General features: G+C 39.9%; 1 protein-coding gene across 4 annotated transcripts in view; it reads left to right on the forward strand.

Moving 5' to 3' along the window:
* Ppp4r4 (protein phosphatase 4, regulatory subunit 4) overlaps nt 1-23852 on the forward strand; it is a 90618-nt gene that overhangs the window by 46230 nt on the left and 20536 nt on the right. For 3 of the 4 annotated variants that reach the window (XR_015622111.1, NM_001414974.1, XM_087554344.1), the window contains 10 exon segments: nt 5692-5839; nt 6249-6322; nt 8378-8484; nt 11956-12063; nt 15577-15698; nt 17166-17288; nt 18425-18594; nt 18895-19014; nt 22140-22217; nt 22848-22931. Coding sequence is in view for 3 of the 4 variants with exons in the window: in NM_001414974.1 (NP_001401903.1) it covers nt 5692-5839; nt 6249-6322; nt 8378-8484; nt 11956-12063; nt 15577-15698; nt 17166-17288; nt 18425-18594; nt 18895-19014; nt 22140-22217; nt 22848-22931 (1134 nt within the window). In the remaining variant the exon portion in view is untranslated. 4 annotated transcript variants of the gene reach the window in all.

The raw sequence follows: 23852 nt of genomic DNA on the forward strand, positions 1-23852 counted from the left end.
AGAGAGGGGGAGGAATGAATGAGAATGCACACGTGTATGTGTGTGTGTGTGTGTGTGTGTGTGTGTGTTCAGTTATCTGTGTTTGCCCCTCCCCCACTTTGAGGCAGATTTATGCACGCCTTGCCCTAGTGTTATTATCTTTTGTTTATTGATGATTTTCAACATGCTTGTTAACTTCATTTCTCTCAGTGGCAGATTAATAATAAAATTATTCATAGAAATTAAAACATAAATGATTCTAAGACAACTTTAGAGAGAGTTTAGGTTAGAAAAACTATGACTCTTAGGAAAATGCTATTTCTCTTTATTTATAGAAGTCACTAGGTGTTCTATTACTACTATTTGCTAAAGAAAATGGTTTATTGTTTTTCTCCACAAAATACTTAACTAATTAAATACTTTATGGATAACTTAAGATGGCTATTATAGCTACAAAATCTATTAAGTTGTTATTTCTTTCATAAATACATTCTTTATAAAGTGTTAAATTGTTACTTTGTATTTTAAACAGAAACTATAAAATCCATGATTCTGTCTCCTCTTCTTCCTCTTCCTCTTCCTCTTTTTTTCCTGTTTTTCTTTTTTTGGTGGCCCTGTAATTTTGCAAGACAGGACATTTTTTCCCTCATTTCCAATAGTGTAAGGGTGACCATTGCTATGTCCTTCACAGAAAAGTTCTTGGGATGTTGTTTGTGTACACCCTCATCCCCCTCCGCCTTAGTCACTGAAGTGCAGATTTAAAGAAGGGCTGCGTGCACCTCTTCATTATTCTGGCTCACAGCCTGCAGTGCATTTCCCTCTCTGCCTGATTTGCTGTTCTTAGCCAGGTCTCCTCTCCATCTTCCTTCTGGGATGGGATGAGGAAGAGAATGGGGTATGGCAGGAAACTGTTACAGGCATGCTAGAGTTGGCATGTCTTAAGTGTTTGCTGGTAGCCCAGACAGTCTTTTGTAAATGTTATAATCTATAATAAAAGAGCTGTCACCTACGGCTAATTACTGAAAATTTTCTACATTGACTACACTTAATTCCCCAAATATTTAAGTTCCTATAACCTAAGTTAAAAACAATCAGTAATGTAATGAACTTTTCAATCTTACCTCATAATCTTAGAACATGGGACCTTGGATATTTGCTCATTAGGAATAAGCCAGTAGTTACATGATGCTTCTCTCTGTGCACATTGTGAAGAGAGGTAATGCAGGTTCTCTAGGGATCATTCTCTCTCCCTCTACAAGGGAAGCAGCACATGGTTTGACATACTAACTAGAGTGGATTCCAGATATGCCTAGCACACTTCCCTTCTTCAGTAGAACTAGTTTAAACTAGTTAATGCAGTATCTCATTTCATTTCCAAAGAGTTTAGGCTGGGCTGTCTGCCAAGCAATAGTAGCTATAGAATAGGAATGGCAACTGGCTTTAGGCGTGCACTGAAGCCAATGGGGACACACTATGAGGACACACATATTTATTCCAGGAGTATATGCATTCCACATGTGTTTGTCCAGAGGGTGTGACTCTAGAGGAAAGCACTTATTGGTAAATAGGAAATTTATTCTAGTACATTTCTGAAAAATATGTTTAGAAATTAACTGGTTCCTTTTTAAAAAATAAAAAAAGCAGAGATGAAATCTCTTAGTCTGTGCTGGTTTCTTAACAGTCCCAGATATTGAAGTCAGCACAAGAGAAAAATCTAAATCCTGATAAGACGAGGATTTTTCGAAAATTAAATGCAAAATAGTTGCTACAAGTCATAGAGTAAGAAGACAAAGCTGGAGCTCTTCTTGTTCTGCTTTCCATGGAGGTTTTCTCTCTGCAAACCCAGGATGTAATGATTTCAGTGGCCAGAAAGCCGCTCTTGGAAGACCATGTGAACTGGAATGTACTGTGACTCTCATAATTTATTTGATTTTATATATATGTGTGTATATATATGTATATATATAATATTTCTAAGGTCTTTTCTGTTTTTAAATAAAAGCTATGCTTTTGAAACCTGTAAGTCTGTATATTGGCCACATTTGTTTTTTTTTTTTTTAATGTGTTCTCCAGATCCAAAATTGTTAGTCTGGGATGATGTTTATTCTTGAAATAGCAAACAAGGGTGATAGGAAGGTTGGTTTCAGAGAATAATTCTAACCTCTGCATTAATGTGCCCTTTTTTCTCTCAGCCAAAGCCTTTAAGCCTCACAGTTGATGGTTAGTTGAGAAACACACATAGATAATTTTGTGTGTGCGTGTGTTATAAAAGCTTTTAACAAAACAGCCACACAAATAAGTTGTGTTTTTTATGGGAATTAACCATATTGCATAAACATTTGCCACAGCAAAGGGCACTGCCCCATGGGGCTATTTAGAGCTGTTGTGAGCCATGTCCTAATGGTGATTGGACATACAGGGTCTTGAGAAAGCTGTCAGTGTACAGGAGTGCTTTGTTCATAGCAGGTAATAGGTTGTAGGGCATTAGCTCAGTGGCCAGCAACGAAACACTTCACCTAATGGTGTACTTTTGCTAGACCATTAGGAGTGGTACCTGCTCTAATGACCAGCAACTGTCTTACCAAGTGAAGCGGGAATACGGTACAGTATATAAGTGAAGCAGGAATATGGTACAGTATGTAAGTGAAGCAGGAACATGGTACAGTATATAAATTGTCATAACAGGTGTTGGAGTTGAGCACATCAGGCCCAGCTTTGTAAGGACAGAACTGAAGGAAGATTGAGAATGTGCACCTATATGCTTGGCCTTGAGTTTTGTCTGATTCTGCCAAACCCTGACATTTAGGACCTCCCTCAGAATTTCCTGACTCCACCTTTTAGGAGCTGTTGAAAGTACATAAGAGAGAACACCAGGAGCAGAAAGTTCCATCCTGAATGCATGATGAGTAGTCAGAGTCACAGTGGACTAACAGACAAGTTCTCATAAAAAGTATCCTCCTGTGGGGGAGATAGACCATAACCAAGGGACTGTGCTGTGTTCAGCCTCTCCAGGAGCTGATGTGTGTTAGGGAACATGACATTCACATATTCATAGGTGTGTTCTTTTTCTTTACTCTTTTTTTTTCTTTTTTTCGGAGCTGGGGACCGAACCCAGGGCCTTGCGCTTCCTAGGCAAGCGCTCTCCCACTGAGCTAAATCCCCAACCCCATAGGTGTGTTCTTTAAAGAATAGAATGTAGAACTTTCAAAGTGGTTTGAGATAGGACTGTCAGGGAAGACTTATTTTAAAAATGATATCAGAGTCCAGACTTAAGAGAGCTCAGGGAGCCACCATGTGGAAATCTGGACAAAGCAGGATTTGTGAGCAGGTCTTGTATGTCACCAAAACAACTTAGACCTCCAGTGAGAAGGAAAGCCGTAGGGGGATCTGAGCTAATACTTGAGAATCTCTCTGGCCACCTAGTGGAGGATGAGGGGGACAATGATGGATCACAAGATAAAGGTTATTTGAATAATTGAAGATGGGTTGGACTAGGGTCATAGTGGGAGAGGTTACAAGCAGTCAGATTACAGATCTGTTTTGAAGTTAGGCCCTTTAGATGCACTGGGTGAGGGAATTAGAGAAGCAAAGGATGAGCCTGAAGTTTGCAAACTAAGAAGTTATAAAGACAAATGTCATTGCTGTCATTTACTAAGAGAGATGAGGAGGATGACGGGAAGCATAGGTTCTTAGGACAGTGGTTCCCGACCTTGCTGATGCTGTGATTCTTTAACACAGTCCCTCATGTGCTGACCCCAATCATAAAATTATTTTTGTTGCTACTTCATGACTGTACTTTTGCTACTGCTATGTATCAGAGTGTAAATATCTGATACTTCTGATGACCTTACGTTATGGCTCCTGAGAAAGGGTTACTCACCTCCAAAGAGGGGGTCTTGACTACAGTTTAGGAAGAGACCAGAGAAGATATGGCAAGGTGCTGTTCCTTCTACAAACTCAAGAGCAGTATAGAGGAAGATACTGGATGAACAGTGCCATTATTTAAATGGTCATTGCTAGTAAGTTGGTAAATTGTGTAAATAAAAGCTGTTTAAATGATTTAAATTTGTATGATGATCATGTTGTAATTTACTTTTATTATATAATGAAATAATGCCAGAAAGGTTAGTCTTCCCAAAATCAAAAAATGAAACCATGGCATAAGTATCCTGATGCTCTGATAACTTTGCTTTGTCAGTAACAAATTGACATATAAGGGAAATTCTCACTATTTCCATAATTGAGCAAAAAATTGTGTTTTGCCTTCACATTGTACATTCATCCCTAAAATCAACAGGCTTCTAGAGAGAATTATGGTCATCTTGATATTTGAAGAAGCTTATTTAGGTTATGTTTTAGTCTTTGATGTATTTAAAGTGTATATTTTAATATAGGTAATGTAGGCTTTAAATTTGAATATGCATGTTCAAATTCTTTAAATGTGATGAGTGTAATTTATTGTTTAAAAACATTCTTATGTTTAAGAAAATTTTAAATTGTTTATTTCATGGTAATTTATTCTATTATCAGTTATATCAAGAAACTGCATTACACTTTTTTTTCTTTTCTTTTTTTTCGGAGCTGGGGACCGAACCCAGGGCCTTGTGCTTGCTAGGCAAGCGCTCTACCACTGAGCTAAATCCCCAACCCCCTTTTTTTTTTTCTTTTGAGAGAGGGTTATCATTGTGTAGCTATGGCTGGCCTAAAACCCTATGTAGATCAGGCTGGCCTGGAACTCACAGAGATCCACCTACCTCTGCCTCCCGATTGCTAGAATGAAAGATATATACCACACTTGGCCATTTGCATATTCTTTTTTTTTTTTTTTTTTTTAGATTTATTTATTTATTATATATAAGTACACTGTAGCTGTCTTCAGATACACCAGAAGAGGGCATCGGATCTCTTTACAGATGGTTGTGAGCCACCATGTGGTTGCTGGGAATTGAACTCATGACCTCTGGAAGAGCAGTCGGGTGCTCTTAACCGCTGAGCCATCTCTCCAGCCCCATTTGCATATTCTTGAGTGTTTTCCTTTTCATATTAGAATGTATAATGCTTATTTATTTATTTTAGATTTTTCCACTTTTAATTATTGTGCCTGTGAGAATCTGTGATGGGTTGTGTGCATATGAGTGAGGTTACCTAGAGAGGCAAGAAGGGTCCGTCGGATCCTTGGAGCTGGACTCACAGGCAGGTGAGAGCTGACTGACCTGGGTGCTGGGATTTGAACTCAGGTCTTCTGCCAAAGCAGTACAAGCTCTTAAGCACTGAGTCATCTCTCCAGCCCTTATGGTGTTTACTTTTGAAACAGAAATTCAGGAAATGAAAATACAAGTGATTGAGATTTGACATTGTTGGGCTCAGTAGGATGACACCCGCATATTACCATTAGCAATGTAAAAGTTCAAGTCCACCAAAACCACCTACACTGGTCTTTAAAGGTTTACACAGGGTTTATCATTTTTAGCCAGTGAAGCAGAGAATGTTACTTATCATATAAATTCTTCAAACATTTAAAATTTCCTAAGAAATGTATCATCTAATGAGTTAAATATTAGGGACAGATTAATATGGTTCTTTTAAGAAGTTTGTATCTTTAAAGGTTGTATTTAGTGTGTCTGCCGTTTGGTTTTTGTAACCTTGGCTGTTACAGCATTACTCTTCCGACCTCTCATTTCTGTAAATAGCAAACTCTTTCTGCTCACACAGGAAGTCCTGCATGTTGCAAGCGTGGAAATGCAGATAACGGCTGCAGTGTCCTTCCTGACCATCCTTCAGGAAGAATCAATGTCAGTCCACACGTTTGCACACTCCTTCCTGCAAGTCATTCTCCTGCACCTGGAGCACAGGGATACAGGTTGGGCCCAGCATGCTCAGTTACATTCTTGTTTATGTTACCTGGCGAGGGGCTGTGGTTCATTTGCCTCCTGTGGGCCTGATGAGAAGGGCTGAGGTCCTGTAGGAAAGATCCCCGGGAGAGAGAGCATAGGAGTGCTTCCTCCAGACCTTTCTTCCCTTAGATGTTTCCTTCACATTTACGCTCGTGGGATTATCATACAGTAAGAATAGCATATCCCTTCCTCAAATTACTTTTCAGCATTTATAATTTTCTAAAGTTATTCAAGACAAAAGCTGTAGAACATATCTTAGACTAGTAAACAATAATCCTTACTTTTTATAAAATGGCATTGCAGCTGTTGATGGACGAGTTGAGAATGTTTGTCCCTGAGATGTTTGACCCAGTGTGTTGCATCTATGCCCATTAGGTGTCAGCAATGCGTGGCTGGAAACACTTCTCTCTGCAGTAGAATTATTGCCAAAAGAAACCCTGAGGCATGAGGTAATTCTGTGTCCCTTTTTTGCTTTTTGTAAATAGTAAGTTGTGTTGCAATTTTTTTTTAAAGAAATAAGGTTGTTTTCCATTGTGAAAGCAACACATACTCATTGCAGAAAACGTAAGTAATTCAGAAACTGTAAGGAAGAAAGACGACGTCTACTTGTGTAATTGGCTGGTTTTAAGTTGTTCCTGAGCTCTGTCCTTCAGCTTTCCCTCTGTGGTTGCTGCTTGCCACACCAGGAATTATACTGAGTTGGAACATGGACACTTTTCACTCAGCATCATTTTCATGTGTGTAGTTGCAAGTTATTTACTTATTAGATGCTGGAAGCAATTTTTGGCCTTCTCTTTTATTATCAAAATACAGCATCTCTGTAGAGCTTTTCAGGTGTTCTGTAATTGTAGCATTTATAAAAGTGGTGTCCCCCGGTGAGGGGACATTAATATTCTTAAGCTCTTCCCTAAATCTGTGAAATACAGTTCTCCGAGTTTTTATTAACAGTGGTGTTCCGCTGGGATGTGGCTCAGCTGGTAGAGAGCTTGGTCAGCAGGCTCTAAAGCCTGGGTTTGATCCCAGGATGCCATTAGCCAGGCATGGGGTCATCTGACTGTAACCCTGGCACTCAGAAGCTGAAGGGAGGAGACTGCAAGGTCCTTGGCTACACTGTGAATTCCAGTTTATCCTGGGTCGTGTGCGACTGCCTTAAAGTCAACAATAAAAATGATGTTCCAATTTAATTTGGTAGACTGAATGCATGAATGCATTTTAACTGGAAATTTCAAATTATACTGTTGACTATTTTTTCATATATGTAATTGGTTGCATTTATTTAGAAATTATCTGATCCTGTCCTGTAGGCACCATTTATATACACCACCTCTCTGCCGTCCTTGTTACATTTCTATCTATTTGTATAAAAATTAGTCCCAGGTGGCATTTGCCTTTCTGTGTTTTTGTTTTTTTGTTTTTTTTTCCTTTTTTTTTTTTTCGGAGCTGGGGACCGAACCCAGGGCCTTGTGCTTGCTAGGCTAGTGCTCTACCACTGAGCTAAATCCCCAACGGCATTTGCCTTTCAATTTTCAATGTGGTTCATTTTTACTCTTGAAAATTTTTATTATAAATCAAGATGACAGACTAGAAAAACCAGCAAATCTGTCTTCTAATGAAATAACTTTGCATTCTTTGAACACTCTCCTTGTATGTATTTCTTTGTAAACATGGTAAGAAGTTATTCATTGAAATGTCCTCCACAGATCTCCTTGTGTCTTTGTCCACACTCTAGTTTGCCGTTCTGTCACAGTACCAGAATACTCTCTGTAAGCCGGCACCTGTTATCCAGTAATGTGTTGTGCCCGATGGCAGGCATCTAAACACCCCGTAGAGTGAGCAGCCGAGCACAGTGCACAGGGTGTTCCAGCGTTTTTGAATTTGAAGAGTGGTGTGAACATGAATGGAGCAATCGCTACTCAAGAGTGCTTGGCATCTTTAGCATGTGACCTTTCATACAATTGTTGGCATGAGAAATAGCAATGTTAAAAATTAAAGAATGAGTATGAGAACGACAGACCACTATTTGTAATTCTTTGCAGTGTGCCATGCTGTTGGGTATTTTAGTGCCTAGAAGATGACTAATACAGCACCAGACTCTGGTCTTTTTGTCCAAAAAACTGAATTTCCTAAACATTTTTCCCATATTGTCAGAATAAATTTAAAATTCCATGTGAAACAAAGTTCAGAGTATCTGGTGGCCAGTTTGTCTTTCTCTGTTGAAAATGTGTATTTCAAAATGATCCTTCCTCTGCACTCAGATCGGTGCAGAGCTCGCCCAGGAGCTTTACCTCGTGCTTTGTTTCTAGTTGGTTTCAGTTGCTTTGTCATTTGTGCCTCAGCCGAGAAGGCAGAGATGACCTCAGTTAAGAGTGATCATGTCCCTCAGTTGTAATTCATGCTCTTTAACAAAGTTTGAAAATGAAAATATTGTTTGAAGCCGTTGTTGTTAGCAACGGGAGTGTCTAATTCTCTGTCCATCCGTTTATCTCTCAATCGTTCCCTTTTAGATTCTGAATCCACTTGTGTCCAAGGCACAGCTTTCCCAGACTGTCCAGTCGCGTTTAGTTAGCTGTAAGATTTTAGGAAAACTAACCAACAAATTTGATGCCCATAGGTGAGTATTTGTACGTAATTGTGTTTCTTTTATCAAATTGATTTAAAACACATAAAGCTATGTTAGCAATGGTTACTGTTGCATTATTCCACACACTCACAACCTTAGCCATTGCAGCTGTACAGACGTCTCAGACAAGAGTCTACTGGAAGCATTTCTTCTCAGTTTCATGGGGTTTCAAGGTCGAGCTAAATCATCCTCTAGCTCCCATCTTAGTCTTCCCAATACATACCATGGTTGTCTTGGGACTTCCATAATTGACAGACTTGACATGAAGATAGGATTTCTGCTTTCTTACACCACTGCTCTGAACTCTGTATTTTGGATAATCTCATACCACAGTGTGTCTGCTGCCCATGCTGCTCACGGTACATATGGTGGGATATAACATGAGAGTCTCAAAGCAAACGCCTGCTCCTGCAGTGCTACAGCGTTCTGAGTTAACTATGCGTATTTAACTGCCGTACAAAGTTAACCATTACTTTTAACAAATACTGTCATACATGTGTTACACGTAACTGATGATAACACCCAAATTATGTAAAAATGCAATATAAACTGTGAAATCTTATGTTCAAGAATATTAGGGTAATAAGCTAAGTCATGATATCTATATCTATATCTATATATACATACATGAGCATATTATTTGAACATGTACATACACACAAATGTATATACAGCACATATGTATAATCCATGTTGATATAGCTAACCTGAATGTCCCTTTATCATTCCCTTCCAGATCCTTCCCCTTCTCACTTTGATTCCTCTTTTTCTTCCATGTCTACCATGTCTAATTAGTGCTGCCTACATGCACATGGATGTGGGCAACCTGTCTACCCACCTTGAAGAAAATGACCCCATGACCTTTGCCAGTAACTTCTCAACTCAGGGTGGAATCTCATGTGTCCCTCTCCTGTTATTGCTGGGATGTTGCCTGGCTTGTTCTTCTGCCAGTAACTGAAGTTACTGTAAATTCAGAGCATGCCTCTCCCTCTTCTGTTTCTTACCTTCTGTCTGCCTTCCCTTTCGCAGTGTTTCCTGACCCTTGTAGGGCTGTCTGATATATGGTTGAATACTCAGTGGGTGCTTACTCTCTCTCAGCCCTTTGACCAGATGTGACTCTCTCACACTGGCTCTCCCACTGCTGAAAGAAGCATCTCTCTCAGCTGAGAGCAGCACTGCTCTGTAGGCACAAACGTAAATGCTTAGAAGGCAGTCCGACAGCTGTGCATTTAGCAGAGTAACTGCCCTAAGGTTCTGCCTATGGCCTGTAGCCTCCCAGCTGTGGGTTTTTGACAAGATTTACAGTAAGAGGCATGGATTTCCTCCTATGGCATAGCACTAACACCCAATCAGAGAGCAGTTTATTACCTCCAGAACAGTCTCGCCACCATTGCACAGACGTCACATCTTGCCTCATTGTCAGTCAGTATTGCTACATGCAAAAGCAGCACTGGGGAATGGTGCTGATAACTTTTCCCACTGGTTGTTCACATTGCCTCTTCTGGCACCATGAAAACTGGCCAGCAGGGTAGAAGTCTTCAGGTCAGTGCTGACTTGATTTCTCTATAACCTATAGAACAACCAAAGTATGTAGTGTCTTAAGTGATAGTGTCTTACTATATAGTTATATGGGCAGCCAAGAACAAGATCAGTAATAGGGAAACATCACACATCTGGTAGTAAGGTTTTTATTTAATAACCCATATCTTCTAAGGAAAAGAGTGTTGTGTACCCTTGCAGGGTACTGCCATTCAAACTCCTTTATAAAAACATGTATCTTAAAAATCACCTGATGAATGGTTTTCCTAAAGCTTTTCCACACGCCCTTAGTTGGGTTAACCTACTCAGTAAGTGTTCTGTTGCTGTGAAGAGATGTGGTGACATCTTCCCAACTCTTATAGAAAACAGCATTCAGCTGGGGCTGGCTTACAGTTCAGACGTTCAGTCCATTATCATAGTAGTGGGAAACATGGCAGCATGCAGGCAGACATGGTGCTAGAGAAATAGCTGAAGAGTTCTCCATCTGGGTCTCCAAGCAACAGCAGCAGCAGCAGCAGCAGCAGCAGCAGGAGGAAGGAGAGATAGAGAGAGACAGAGACAGACACACACACACACACACACACACACACACACACACACACACACACAGGGGGGGGCAGGCAGGCACTGACTGACTGACTGACTGACTGACTGGCTGGGCTCGGCTTGGGAATTTGGAATCACAAAGCAGCACACCCCCAATGGCATACTTCCTTCAACAAAGCCATGCCTCCTAATCTTTTTCAAGCAGAGCCATTCCCTGAAAACTAAGCTTTTAAATATATGAGGGGTTCTATCTTATTCACACCACTGTTCCTACCTTTCATCTCACCTCTCCTCCCATTCCCTGTCCCAATCTATGCTTAAACCTTTCATCAATATCTCCCATGATCTTTTTTTTTTAAATTGGATTTTTTAAATTTACATTTCAAATGTTATTCCCTTTCCTAGTTTCCTGGACACAAACCTCCTATCCCCCCTCCCCTTTTTCTATAAGGGTGTTCCCCACCCAACCACCCCCCTTACCGCCCCCCTGACATTCCCCTGCACTAGGGATCCAGCCTTGGCAGGACCAAAGGCTTCCCCTTCCATTGGTGCTGAACAAGGCCATCCTCTGCTACATATGCAGTTGGAGCCCTGGGTCAATTCATGTATAGTCTTTGGGTAGTGGTTTAGTCCCTGGGAGCTCTGGTTGGTTGATATTGTTGTTCTTATGGGGTTGCAAGCCCCTTCAGCTCTTTTAAGGCTTTCTCTCATTCCTCCAACCAGGGTCCCATTCTCAGTTCAGTGGTTTGCTGCTAGCATTCGCCTCTGTATTTGACATGCTCTGGCTGTGTCTCTCAGGAGAAATCTATATCTGGTTCCTTTAAGCATGCCCTTCTTAGCTTCATCAATCTTATCTAGTTTTGGTGGCTGTATATATATATATATGGGCCACCTGTGGGTCAGGCTCTGAATGGCCGTTCCTTCAGTCTCTGCTCCAAACTTTGCCTCCATATCCCTTCCTATGAACTTAAAAAAAAAAGGTTTATTTATTTATTTTATGTATGTGAGTACACTGTCGCTGTCTTCAGACACACTAGAAGAGGGCATCGGATCTCATTACAGATGGTTGGGAGCCACCATGTGGTTGCTGGGATTTGAACTCAGGACCTCTGGAAGAGCAGTCAGTGCTCTTAACCACTGAGCCAGCTCTCCAGCCCCCATGCTACTCTCATATCATATTCTACTATCCCATCCCTCAAGGCCTCTCTCTCCATCTCATGTGCCCTTTCAAGCTTCATGCCACATTAAACATTCAAATCTAAAAATTCAAAGATGTTCTTTCTCTCTCTTATAATGAGATTTTGGGAATTTTGAAAATATTAGTCTAAAATGTGCATCCATTTACACATTTCTTTTTTTTTAATCTGTCTTCCTCAGCATTAAAAGAGAAATACTTCCCCTGGTAAAATCACTCTGTCAAGATGTGGAATATGAAGTTCGATCTTGTATGTGTCGGCAGTTAGAAAATATAGCTCAGGGCATTGGGTAAGTGTACTTCCAAGTCCTTACGCCGCTCAGTCGAATTGCCCGAGTGCGACAGGTGCATAGCCTGCTCATGCATTTCATGTAAGTCTGTGATTCTTCATGTGCTGTCCCCAGGTGATCATAGCAGGCCTCTCCTGCAGGCCTCTCCTGATGTGTCTACGGTAAGAGATAAAGGGGGACATATTAAGCATGGCAGTAGACATTCAATTAATGCCAGTTTCTTTCTTTCTCATCCTGGTTACTCAGTCATAGTTCTCAGCAACCAGATTCACGAAGGGACCATGGCCCAGGAGAAACCACACCTGGATTATAGCTGAACATTTCTTTTGGTTGACCACATTCTGGCTATATTTGTAGGTGTTCTAGGTGGATTTGCTGTTACTGAAGTCTTGTTGTATCCCTATGCAATTCCAGGCTCTGTGTATGCCTGGATTTGTGGCTCTTCTTGCCCACTGGGGACATACAGTTCAGGAAGCAGAAGCATAGGACAGGCAGTCTACTACATTCTGCCTAAAACCAGATCCGAGGTTAGAGGGCAAGTATAGTATTAAATGAGATCTCTAAAAATCATCTTGGGAAGTGGTTTTTGTTTTAAGGGTTCTAAAGCAGGAGATTGGTGTGTCTTATGTTTAGTAGAGAGTACAGGGACAGTGAACTTATGACCGTGATGACTGTGGAATGTCACTAACAGACCCAGGACATAGTCATGGACCATGTGCTGTGTCTGCTAACCAGTTCTTATGTTGTGATCTCAGAACTATTTTCCTGGAAGGTCCTCCCGATGCTTTGTGACTCTTTTGGATCACTGTGGACTATAATTACCTCAGTCCCATCTAGGCCATGCATATTAGTCAGAGCCAAAATTTGATTGGACGGTGTACTACTTACTCACTTCAGAAAGATGGATACCTATTCATTTACTTTTTGTTTTAATCTTTACTGTTTAAAATGGGAAAGCCAAGTGTTTTAGTTACTGCTCTGTTACTATGAGCAAGGGAACTTACAAAGGGAGGAAGTGATTGGAGGCTTGCTTACAGTGTTAGAGGGTTAGTTCATAGTCATTTTGGTAGGAAGCAGACAAGAATAGCTCTGGAGTACTAGGTGACAGCTTTATATTTCAATCAGCATAAAGAAAGAGGGGAGAGTAGACACACACACACACACACACACACACACACACACACACACACACGGGGGAGTGGCCTTTTAAACTTTAAAGTCTAACCCTAGTGACACACCCTCCCAAACAGGGCTACAGCTATTTCAACAAGGCCCACCTCCTAATCCTTCCAACTGGGGACCAAACATTCAAAAACCACTCCATCATCATGTTCAAATTAGTCTTCCCTAATTAATTCAGGATTATTTCTTAAGGATTAATTTATGAAAATAAAATTACAGAGAATATACTCAGCTTTCAGTAGGTTAGAAATACATTTAAACCAATTTGCTTGATCATACGTGCACATTTATTTAGTGTTGAGTTCTCTTGTCCTATTACAAATATAATGGTGGGACTTTTCACGGTATGGTAACGGAAAAGTAATGGTACCTCGTAGCTGGAAGTGTCAGTCAGCTTTCTGTTATTGTAACAGATGCTGTGACAGCTTATGGAGAGAAAGCTTTATTTGGGGGCTGATGATCTCTTACTTTTGGGCCTCTGGGAGGCAGCACACGTGGTGGAGCAAAGCCATCACCTCTTGACCAGGAAGCAAAAATGAGGAAGAAGGTGCTGTCTGCATCCAGAGAAGGTCTCCCGTGTCTACAATCTCCCAACATGACCTGTGTTCTAAAGTTCCCATTGTCTCCTTATAATAATCAAAAGAGTAAATAATTATCTACTTAATATTTAAAATTATTTAAATTCTCACTAATACAGTGTGATTGAAGATTTAATGAAGAGACATTCTTGAGACAAACAAACAAAAATCCCTGTGAGACTAAAAGTTCAAATAAAATTCAAATTAAGAATTTTAGGGCTGGAGAGATGGCTCAGAGGGTAAGAATACTGTCTACTCTTCCAGAGGTCCTGAGTTCAATTTCCAGCAACCACATAGTGGCTCACAACCATCTGTAATGAGATCTGATGCCCTCTTCTGGCTTGCAGGCATACATGCAGGCAGAAAGCTGTATGAGGTATACTAAATAAATAAGAAAGAAATATTTTTTAAAAAAACTTTTAAAAATTAATATAGGATAGAGAAATTCTAGTGCATAGTGAATAGTTGTAGAAATGACTCTCTGAGCTCAGAAGAGGAAGATCAGTGTATAAACTGCTCGGAGGTGTGCTGTTAGACTGTGGTGGGGAGAGCTGTCTTGTGCATGTCCTGCTGAGGTTTTGATGATGTCCACGTCATACAACAAACACAGTAGTTCTAGAGACCACAGTAGTAAACTTCATTCAAGTGAGGAAACTGAGGGGACAATTTTCTGTTGAAGTATTGTTTGCTCCCCCCACCCCACCTTTTTTTTTTTTGGACAGGGCCTCATTATGTAATCTTTGCTGGCCTGGAATTTACTGTATAGACCAGGCTTAAACTCTGAGATTCACCTAGCTTTAAATTTTTTTAAAGACTTATTCGTTCGTTCGTTCGTTCGTTCATTCATTCATTCATTCATTCATTTATTTATTTATTTATTTATTTATTTATTTTTATCAAGACAGAGTCTGTGCAACCCTGGCTGGCATGGGATTTACTTTATAGACCGGGTTGGCCGTGAACTCAGAGTTCCTTCTGCCTCTGCTATTGAGTTGTTTTATTGTTTTGTTTTAAACTCTGTTGTACTATGCAGAGTATAATTTATGCTGTCTTCTGTATTGTATGCAACAAAGGCTGTATCCGAAGGCTCCCTTTCATCAATATGGCCCTCATCATCAGTAGAGATGGAGTGCTTATGACTAGGTTCTATGCGTTGTTATTCTATAAAAACATTTATCATCCCTTCTTCTTTTAGATTGAATATCCAGTGTTATCTACCATTCTTTTGTATGGAAACTAATTATTTTAGTAATGTCGTATGCACTTCAGATTAATTAGAAAAATAACGTCTCAAATTTTAAATCAAATGATTTTGCTTAAATTTCTTCAAATACTGATAATATTTTTTCTTAACTAACTGGATCATTTCCTGAAATTTATTTAAAATAGAAAATTATATAATTATATAAAGTGTAATACAGTACCCTAGTTATTAAAATTTCTATAGTTAGCAGTAGTTCACAGGAGAAATTAGAGCTGATTTGTTATAAAATTATTAGTGGTATTTCTTAAATATTTTTAAATCTTTGAGACTTTCATACAATGTATTTTAATTATATGCCTCCTAACCCCCTATTACTCCTCCCATATCCACCCTGTATTCCTTATGCCCATGGCTGCCTTCCTCACCAGTTGGCATGCGTGGGGATGGGAGCAGGGCACTGGGACCGACTGGGCTGTTCAGCCTTTTTCGTTAGACTCTGGCTGCGGGTTTGCTGCTCTGACTTATTTTCTTCTACTGCTTATTGTGCAGGACAGAACTGACAAAGAATGTGGTGCTTCCCGAATTAATAGAACTCTCTAGGGATGAGAGTGGCAGTGTGCGGCTTGCTGCTTTTGAAACCTTGGTTAACATGCTTGACATGTTTGATACAGGTAAATCTGTGTGTGCATCTTCATCTCTGAAAGGCAGTTTTTCATGTTTTCCATTACTCGTAAGGAGCAAAGGCTGCTTGAGATTTTTCTGCCAAGTGTAGAGCGTTACGGGCGTTCCTCTTTAATGTTTTGTGTGCTTCTGCTCTTACCATCCACGAACCTAGAGCTGCCGTGTGCTTCCTACTTCTCATTTCTCTCCTCAGAACATAACTGACAGGGGTAGAAGGTGAAGAATTTGGCTTGGGAAGTATCCCATAACTTAATTTCCTCAGCTAACTGATGTTAAGTCCTGACTATAACATTTCTACTTGACTAGGACATGACTATAACATGTCTAAGAGAGTTCTTTCTTAGTAATAGTTTAATGCCATTGGAGGAGAAATTTGGAGTAGATCACCCAGTGGAGAATGTGTGAGAAAGTATTTCTTGTTCTTATCCAAACCAAGGCACAGCACAGCGCATTGCTCCACTAAGCATGTACCCAGGCCTAGATTGATGCCAGCTCTGGACCAGAAGTTCATCAGGAGATGTTTTGTCAGCACTGAGGTGTGAAAGTCACCTGCGTAACTGTAGGGTTGGGCTCACAGGGGCTATCAACATTCGATCTGAAATAGGGCTTTTGGAAGATTACTGTGGTATAGATGAGAATTCTGTGTAAATATTTCAGAATGGTCATTGAGGTAATACAATAACCACAGGTTTCTTTGCTGGGTTGTTCTTCAAGTTTTAACAACATTTTTATTCTTCATATAGTGATGTTTCTCTCACGTCATATAATGCCTGCTCTGTTAATCACTAACTATTGTATGGGTTTCCTTTAATAACTCCTGGCGATAAGGCCCTGAATTGTGATGGTAATACAGTCATAAAAGCATGACCCCATGTCTCTGTTAGAGCCTTTCACCTCTCTGACGCATGTCTGCTGGCTTAAGCTACTGTGGGAGTTTTCATGAGTTATCTAGAAGACTTAAATATTGTTATCCTGTCAAAAGCATATGGTCTAAGTAGATGCCTGTACTTAAAGAATTGGTCAACCTTTAAAGACCATCTAGGAAGTAACAACAGTGAAATTAAGTAGACAGGCTAGATTTCAAGTTGACTTTGATTAAAAAAAAAATTAAAGTTACAATGTGGCATGGGAGGACTGTAAGAGAGACCTGGAAGTTCCCGGGGCTTGCTATCTAACTACTTAAATATTAGAATTCTCCTGGTTATTCGGACTCAAGACCCCTTTCACCTAGTTGTCTGTTTGTGGGGACCCTATGTACATTCCCCTGTGGTCCTGTGCAGTTTCTGGTCACCTCACCCCTTGTCTCCAGTCCCCCTGTCACCTTGGTCAGGTATTTCTGTTGTTAGTCTAGCAGAGACTTTTTTGGGGGGTAGCGGGGACTTGTATGTGTCTTATTTTCCACATGGTAAGGTCGACAACTGCCTCTAAACTCTGTACTGTTTTGTTTTGTTCCCCAGATGACAGAAGTCAAACTATACTTCCCTTGGTGAAATCATTCTGTGAAAAGTCTTTCAAAGCAGACGAATCAATTCTGATTTCTTTATCGTTTCATTTAGGAAAGCTATGCCATGGACTCTATGGTATGTTACCTGGGGGCTGCGAGACAGCTGCTCTTCTCTTTTTCCCTACTCATTTCAGTCAGCTCTTTTCCGGTAGCACTTGCTCTCCAGTGTGCAGCCTTAGGAGAACTTAGAACTTGGCAACTTAAAGCACATTTAGAAACGATGTTTTTATGGATGGCACCTTATTTGAAAAGACAGTAAGTGCAGCCCACAGAATTTCTGGGCAGTTTGTATATTTAAGATGCCGTGTGCTAATAGAAGTTCAGGATGTTAGCTCTTTGTATGCAGTGAGAATAACTTTAAAAACCATTTCTCAAATGATAAACATGGCATGTGAGTAATTAATTCAGTTTAGCATGTAGACTAGAACTCAGGAGTCATGTTGTTTGAGCATATTCTTAGCTTTTTGGGATCATGTAAGAATTAAGCTTGTATCTAGCACAGTAACATTCTTCATGTGGATTGCAGACATCTGGACATTGGAAAATGTTTTACAGTGTCCACTAAATCCCCAGATCCGAGACAGTGATGGATGTGGAACAATTCTGTTGAGGAATAGTACTTTTGATCACTTTGACATCTTCCAGGCTAGGTTCTTTAGCTCCGTCTCTGTAGATACATGTGCATGTTTTCTTGCAAGACTTTAAAACATGTACCATAAGTGCACAGTAGTATTATAAGAATGGTCCTGATGATGATAGTATCTTAGTTCTCCACCAGTTGTAGAACTAATGGAGACACCATTCCTGTGTTCTATAGTTCGTATTTTTAAAATTAAAATATTATTTATTATTTATTTTTAACGTTTATTCTTCTCTCATACATTACATCCCAACCACAGTTTCTTCTCCCTCTATCTTCCCAGTCCTTTCCCTTCCCCTCCCCTGTCCCCCAGATCAACTCTTCCTCTATTTCCCTTCAAAAAAAACAAAACCTTGGTATAAGTTATTAAAGTCAGCACAAGGTGGCGATGTGTGGCCTGCCAGCTCTCCTCTGAGTACTAGTTTGCTCCCTGTTGTGACTATGAAGCAGCCATCTGTAGCCATTTTGCTTTAAAACTTTGTTCTAAACATTTTTATTGTACTCCAAGCTTCTTTAAAAATTTCTTTTGTTTGCAATTGAAATGCTGGACTCAGGTTTTACATTTGTTTTAGGAATTTTCACTCCAGATCAGCACTTGAGATTTTTGGAATTTTATAAGAAACTTTGTACACTGGGTTTGCAACAAGAAAATGGCCACAATGAAAGCCAGATTCCATCCCAAATCGTAGAGCAGGAGAAGAAATACACTTCAGTACGAAAGAACTGTGCTTACAATTTTCCGGTAATAAAATACCTGTATGCTATTGGTTGTTTTGCTATGGCATTGACACATGAGTAGAGCACAGCAAATGTTGGCATCTCTGACTTGTGTGTAGCACTGTGTCTAACTGTGGAGTATTGGTGCAACTTACGTTTCTCTTTGTGTATAGATTAGAATTATATTTATGCATTTGTGTTTTAGAAACAATATTTTATAAATATGCTTAATACAATGTGATTTCCGTGTTAGTGAGATGATTAATACTAGGTATTGATGCATGTTTTTCTCTCCTTCCCATTCATCTCCTTCCACCTCCACTAGGCCATGATTGTTTTTGTTGATCCTAAAAACTTCCACATGGAACTCTATTCTACATTCTTCTGCCTTTGCCATGACCCTGAAGTACCAGTCAGATACACTATTGCTATTTGCTTTTATGAAGTAAGTCTAAGAATGAACTTCCTGCTGCGCCTGTTCATTCTCTCTGTGTTTTGTAGGTACTGTTTTAATATTCTCTATAATGTGTTTACAGACTTGTTATAAGATCGAGACTCCATATCTCTTTCATGTTGTAGTTTTAAGTCTTGTTTTTGAATTCCCATAATTCTCTTTTTAGTGTGTTTACAAAATCCATTTACATAAATACATTATATTCATTTACTCATTAACCTATTTTCAGCATACTTAAACTAAACATTTACTTTAAGCCAGACATTATGATAGTTATAATTTAAAATGATTTGTTATATTTATACTTTGCCCTATGTTTAAGTAGTTTTGGGGTAGGTGGAAAATTGAGTAACAAATTGTTTGCGCTTACTGCTGTTACTGCGAGTGAGATTTGATGAGCATAGCTGTTAGCTTCAGCCGTACAGCTTTCTATAATCTATGTACAGAAACAGACTTTTATGGTAAACATGATTAACTTTTCATCTTCGAAGTTGAAATTAGGGACCCGTTTCTAAGAAAAACAGTAAAAACACATGCATGTAACAGTTGCCAAGCACATGACAAAAGTAAGAAAAGTTTTACCTTAGCTCACTGTTGAGGCACAGTCCATCATGGCGGGGAAGGCCTGGTGGCAGGAACAGAAGGCAGCTGGCCACAGCCGGGAGCAGAGAGCAGTGAGTGCTGCTGTCAGCTCCTCATTTATTTAGTCAGGGACCCCAGGCCATGGAACAGTGCTACCCCCAGAGTGTGTCCTAGTTTTCTTCTCTGTTGCTCTATTAAGTACCATGACCCAAAGCAACTTGTGGGAGAGACGGGTTTGATGAGGCTCACACTCAAGATCGTGGCCCACATTTGAGGGAAGTTAGGGCAGGAGCTCAGATAGGTGCTCGAAGCAGAAAGTATGGAGGAATGCTGCTTCACATGCTTGCTCTGTGCTTCTCTCAGCTAGCTGTCTTTTCCAGTTCAGGCCCACCTGCCTAGCAGCGGTGCTGCCCACAGTGGGCCGGGCCCTATTATGTCAGTTATCAATCAAGACAAGGCTCCACAGACATAGGCCTGTCTGATCTAGCAGTTCCTTAGCTGGGCTTCCTCTTTCATGGTGACTCTATACTGAGGAAGTAGACCACTGAAGCTAAGACAGGGTGGGCCTTCCCACCTCAGTTAATCCAATCTAGAAATTCCCTCACAGAGGTACAGTGAAGTTTGTCTGCTAAATTAGTCTAGATCCTGTCACATTGACAACCAGTATTAACTATCACAATATATAAGCAATAACTTGTCCATTCAAAGTAGTCACATGACAGACTCTCTATAATTGATACGATAAAATATTTTCTTTCCTTATAAATCCTACAGTAAATTCTTATTGTCAATGGGAATGGTTCATCATCTCTCTTGTACTGTATTCCATGTCAAGGCACTACTAGATTAACTGAGAAAGTGTAAGACATTAATAACATCGTTATAAATATTATTTAAGATGCTTTGGGCTGTTGAGTCATATTCTTTGCTTCTTTAAAATGTCACCTTTCCAGGGCTAGGGAGATGGCTCAGTGGGTAAAGTGCAGAAGTGTGAGGACTAGAGTTCAGTTCCCATGCAAATCTAGGTAGGCATGGCATGCCCTCAGGAGGTAGACATAGGCCATCTCCAGAGCCAGCTAGCTGGCTAAACTAGCTGAATCTGGAGCAGCTCTAGATTTAAGGGAGAGACATTTGATATATAAAGTGGAGAGTGACCAAGAAAGACACAGCATCAACTTCATGTACCCATATACATGTGAATATGCATATGCACATGCCCAAATACATGCAAACATGCATACCAGTGAAAAAATTTAAAAATTAAACTTTCTGACATTGATGGAGTATATTTCTACACTAGAGTATAGGGAATATTCCACTTAAATGACAGTTATTTAAAGCAATCCCACTGTTGCACAGTTGTATCCTCTGTAAACTGACCCATAAAAGTTTACTTTTAGAGGAGGAAGGAGACTTCCTGTTGGACCCTGCAGGGTATTCGTTCATTTAGGTTGTCTCTTACCTCCTTCGTTTAATCTTTGAGTTTAGTTTTATTTTGTTTAAGACAAGACACACACACACACACACACACACACACACACACACACACACACACACACACGCGCATGCGCATCAGCATTCCTGTATAGGAGTCCCTGTGGAGATGACTGCTTCCTGTATTCTATGGATATCTGGTTGTCATGTTCTCACAGTCATACCTAATGTTCAGATCTCCAAACGGCTTATTTTGCTCTTTAAATAATGAAAACTCACCACTGTGCTTACAAGTTTTCTAATCTAGTATTAATACTAGATTTGATAATTACTATATTATAACTTTATTCTGATTTTTCAGAAAATGTCATTTTGAAAATATTTCTAGCAACTTGAAACAACCCAAAGTGGAAAATTTCAAAATACTTTATTCAAAATACTTTAATCTTCCTACCTCAACCCCTGGAAACAAAACTTGACTCAAACTCAGTATGTTATATCTTCCTTTCCCACCCTTTAAAAGGTTACATACAAACTGGTGAGCTCATCTTTGTGGGCTCTAAGTTTGGTTAGAGGAGCCATACCAAAAGCATCGATGTAGACCTGCTCAGTCCCTGTCAGTTTCTCTCAGACTGAGGACGGGCTCTGATGTTGATGAGGAAAACCATCTTTCCTTTTTGGGAGTTACTACACCCAGTGTCACCAAGGCCTTTCAGTGCAGTGCAGTTCTGCTTTGAGAAGCTTGAGTGGGAAGAAAAGCCTGTAGGCCTCAGGTATTCTTTAAGGCCCGCCCCTTTGAGAGCTCTAAGACTTTACATTCTGAATGAGGGTCTTCCATGGGTTGTTAGGAGCTGATGCAGAAGTCCTAGCCCTGGGAACCCATCCTTTGTACTAGCCCTCCCCTCTCACAGTCTCACCCTGTGCCCACACACGCCAGCATGGCAGCAAACACATCCATGCAGTTAAACTAACTAGAAATTAATTTTATAGTTATGTTGTTACTTATTTCTATTTTAGAAGTGTTTAATAAGAATGTAGTTAACATGTATTTTAATATTATATAGTCTCAAATCTGAGAGATTTTCATTGTTGTGTTTTAGGTATCTAAACTTCTGAATTCTGGAGTACATTTAATACACAAGGAACTGATAACATTGTTACAAGATGAGTCACTGGAGGTAACATAAGTTCCCACTCTACTTCTTTTATGTTAAGCCAAATTCTATCAGTACCTGTGTCACTGTGCCATTGGGAAGATCTTAGAAATTAGGAATGAAGGTGTGTATTGTTTATTAAGGAAAATCAGAAGTGCCCACAAGTAGACAAAAGAGACGCTTCAGTTAAATCACTGTTGGTCTTTGTTCCGTTTTTGGTTTTCCAGTCAGGTTGCCTTTTTCTATTACAGGTTTTACACCCTGTAATCGTGTAGCATTTTGGACTTTTGCCCAGCATCGTTTTGAGAGTATCTGTTTTTAGAGTATATTTTATCTACACGTACACTCATGAACATTTTGAAACTCTTCCACATGATGCTATGTTTGGCACCTTCTATTCGCCAGAGTGACTCTTAGCCCTGGAAGTTTAGCTACATCCCCGGATGTACACTCCTTTCCAAAGTGGGAAGGCCGTTCTAAATATGTTAGCTTTCTCCAATTTAGACAAGTAGAAGCTACACTGATTTTCTACAAAAGAAAAAAAAGGAACACCCAAAATGCTGTTTGCTCAGCAATACTTATATATAAATTGATTTGTGGAGTTAACTAATTTAGAAGATAATAACCATTATGAATATAATATCTCTTTAAAAGGTACTAGATGCTCTTATAAATCACCTCCCAGAAATCTTGGAACTTATGTCTACTGGTGGAGAAAACAGTGTTCAGGAAAATAAGGTAAATCCCATCTTTCAAGAGATGTTATCTTAGGAGGTTTGTTATCTTACTCGGCATGGTGGTTGTGAGGGAACAGCAGAAGAAGGTGTGAGAAATGTTAACATAGTTCTTGCCCTTGTGCTGGTCAGTGTCCAGCCCTCTGTGCATTTGTGAGGATGCAGGGATGCAGCCAGCGCATCTCCATTCAGCTTTAAAATGTACATGAGGGGTCTAGAGAGATGGCTTAGCAGCTAAAAGCTCTACCAGTCTTATAAGGAAGGACCTGGGTTCCATCCCAGCTTTTTTATTACACAGTGCACAACCACCAGTGCCCGTCTCCAGAGCAATCTAATGCCTCTTATGGCTGCCTTTGGCACTGAACTCATGTACTCCCCGCCACACATATGCATACAATTAAACAACAGATATATAGACGTTTACATGAGTTAGTTATGCTATGAAAAGGAAGGACTGGCTACATCCCAGCTCTGAGCCATATTTGACAGGATTCCCATGAGATACTGACAATTGATTGAAAACATCTTAAAGTCCCAATTTCTGTACTGTTATTAAGGAATTTGGAGGCCTAAAAGTCATAGGCAGCTCATACCTGTATTTTCCCAGATGGTGAAGTGACATAGGAATGATTTCTTCCAAGTTCTTTTCTCCTTGGGCTGTTTCCTGCACTTCTGCTGTATAGGTGACAGTAGACTGGTGTAGATTATTTGAAAAGCTCTAAAGGAGGCCCTTTTTAGACCCAGCGTTTCTAACCATTGAACATACTGTCTTTACAATACTCCTACAGCCTGTGCCCATGAAGGCTGCCAGCACGAGTTGCCCTCTCCAGTTACATAGTAGTGCCAACTCCCACAGTTCTTGTTAATGTCTTTGGAATTTGGATTCATACTTTCAGTATTAATAATTATTATGAGGATAACAAAT

Source organism: Rattus norvegicus, chromosome 6 (genome assembly GCF_021556685.1).
Source record: "Rattus norvegicus strain SHRSP/BbbUtx chromosome 6, alternate assembly SHRSP_T2T, whole genome shotgun sequence".
In the NCBI taxonomy this organism is placed as follows: domain Eukaryota; kingdom Metazoa; phylum Chordata; class Mammalia; order Rodentia; family Muridae; genus Rattus; species Rattus norvegicus.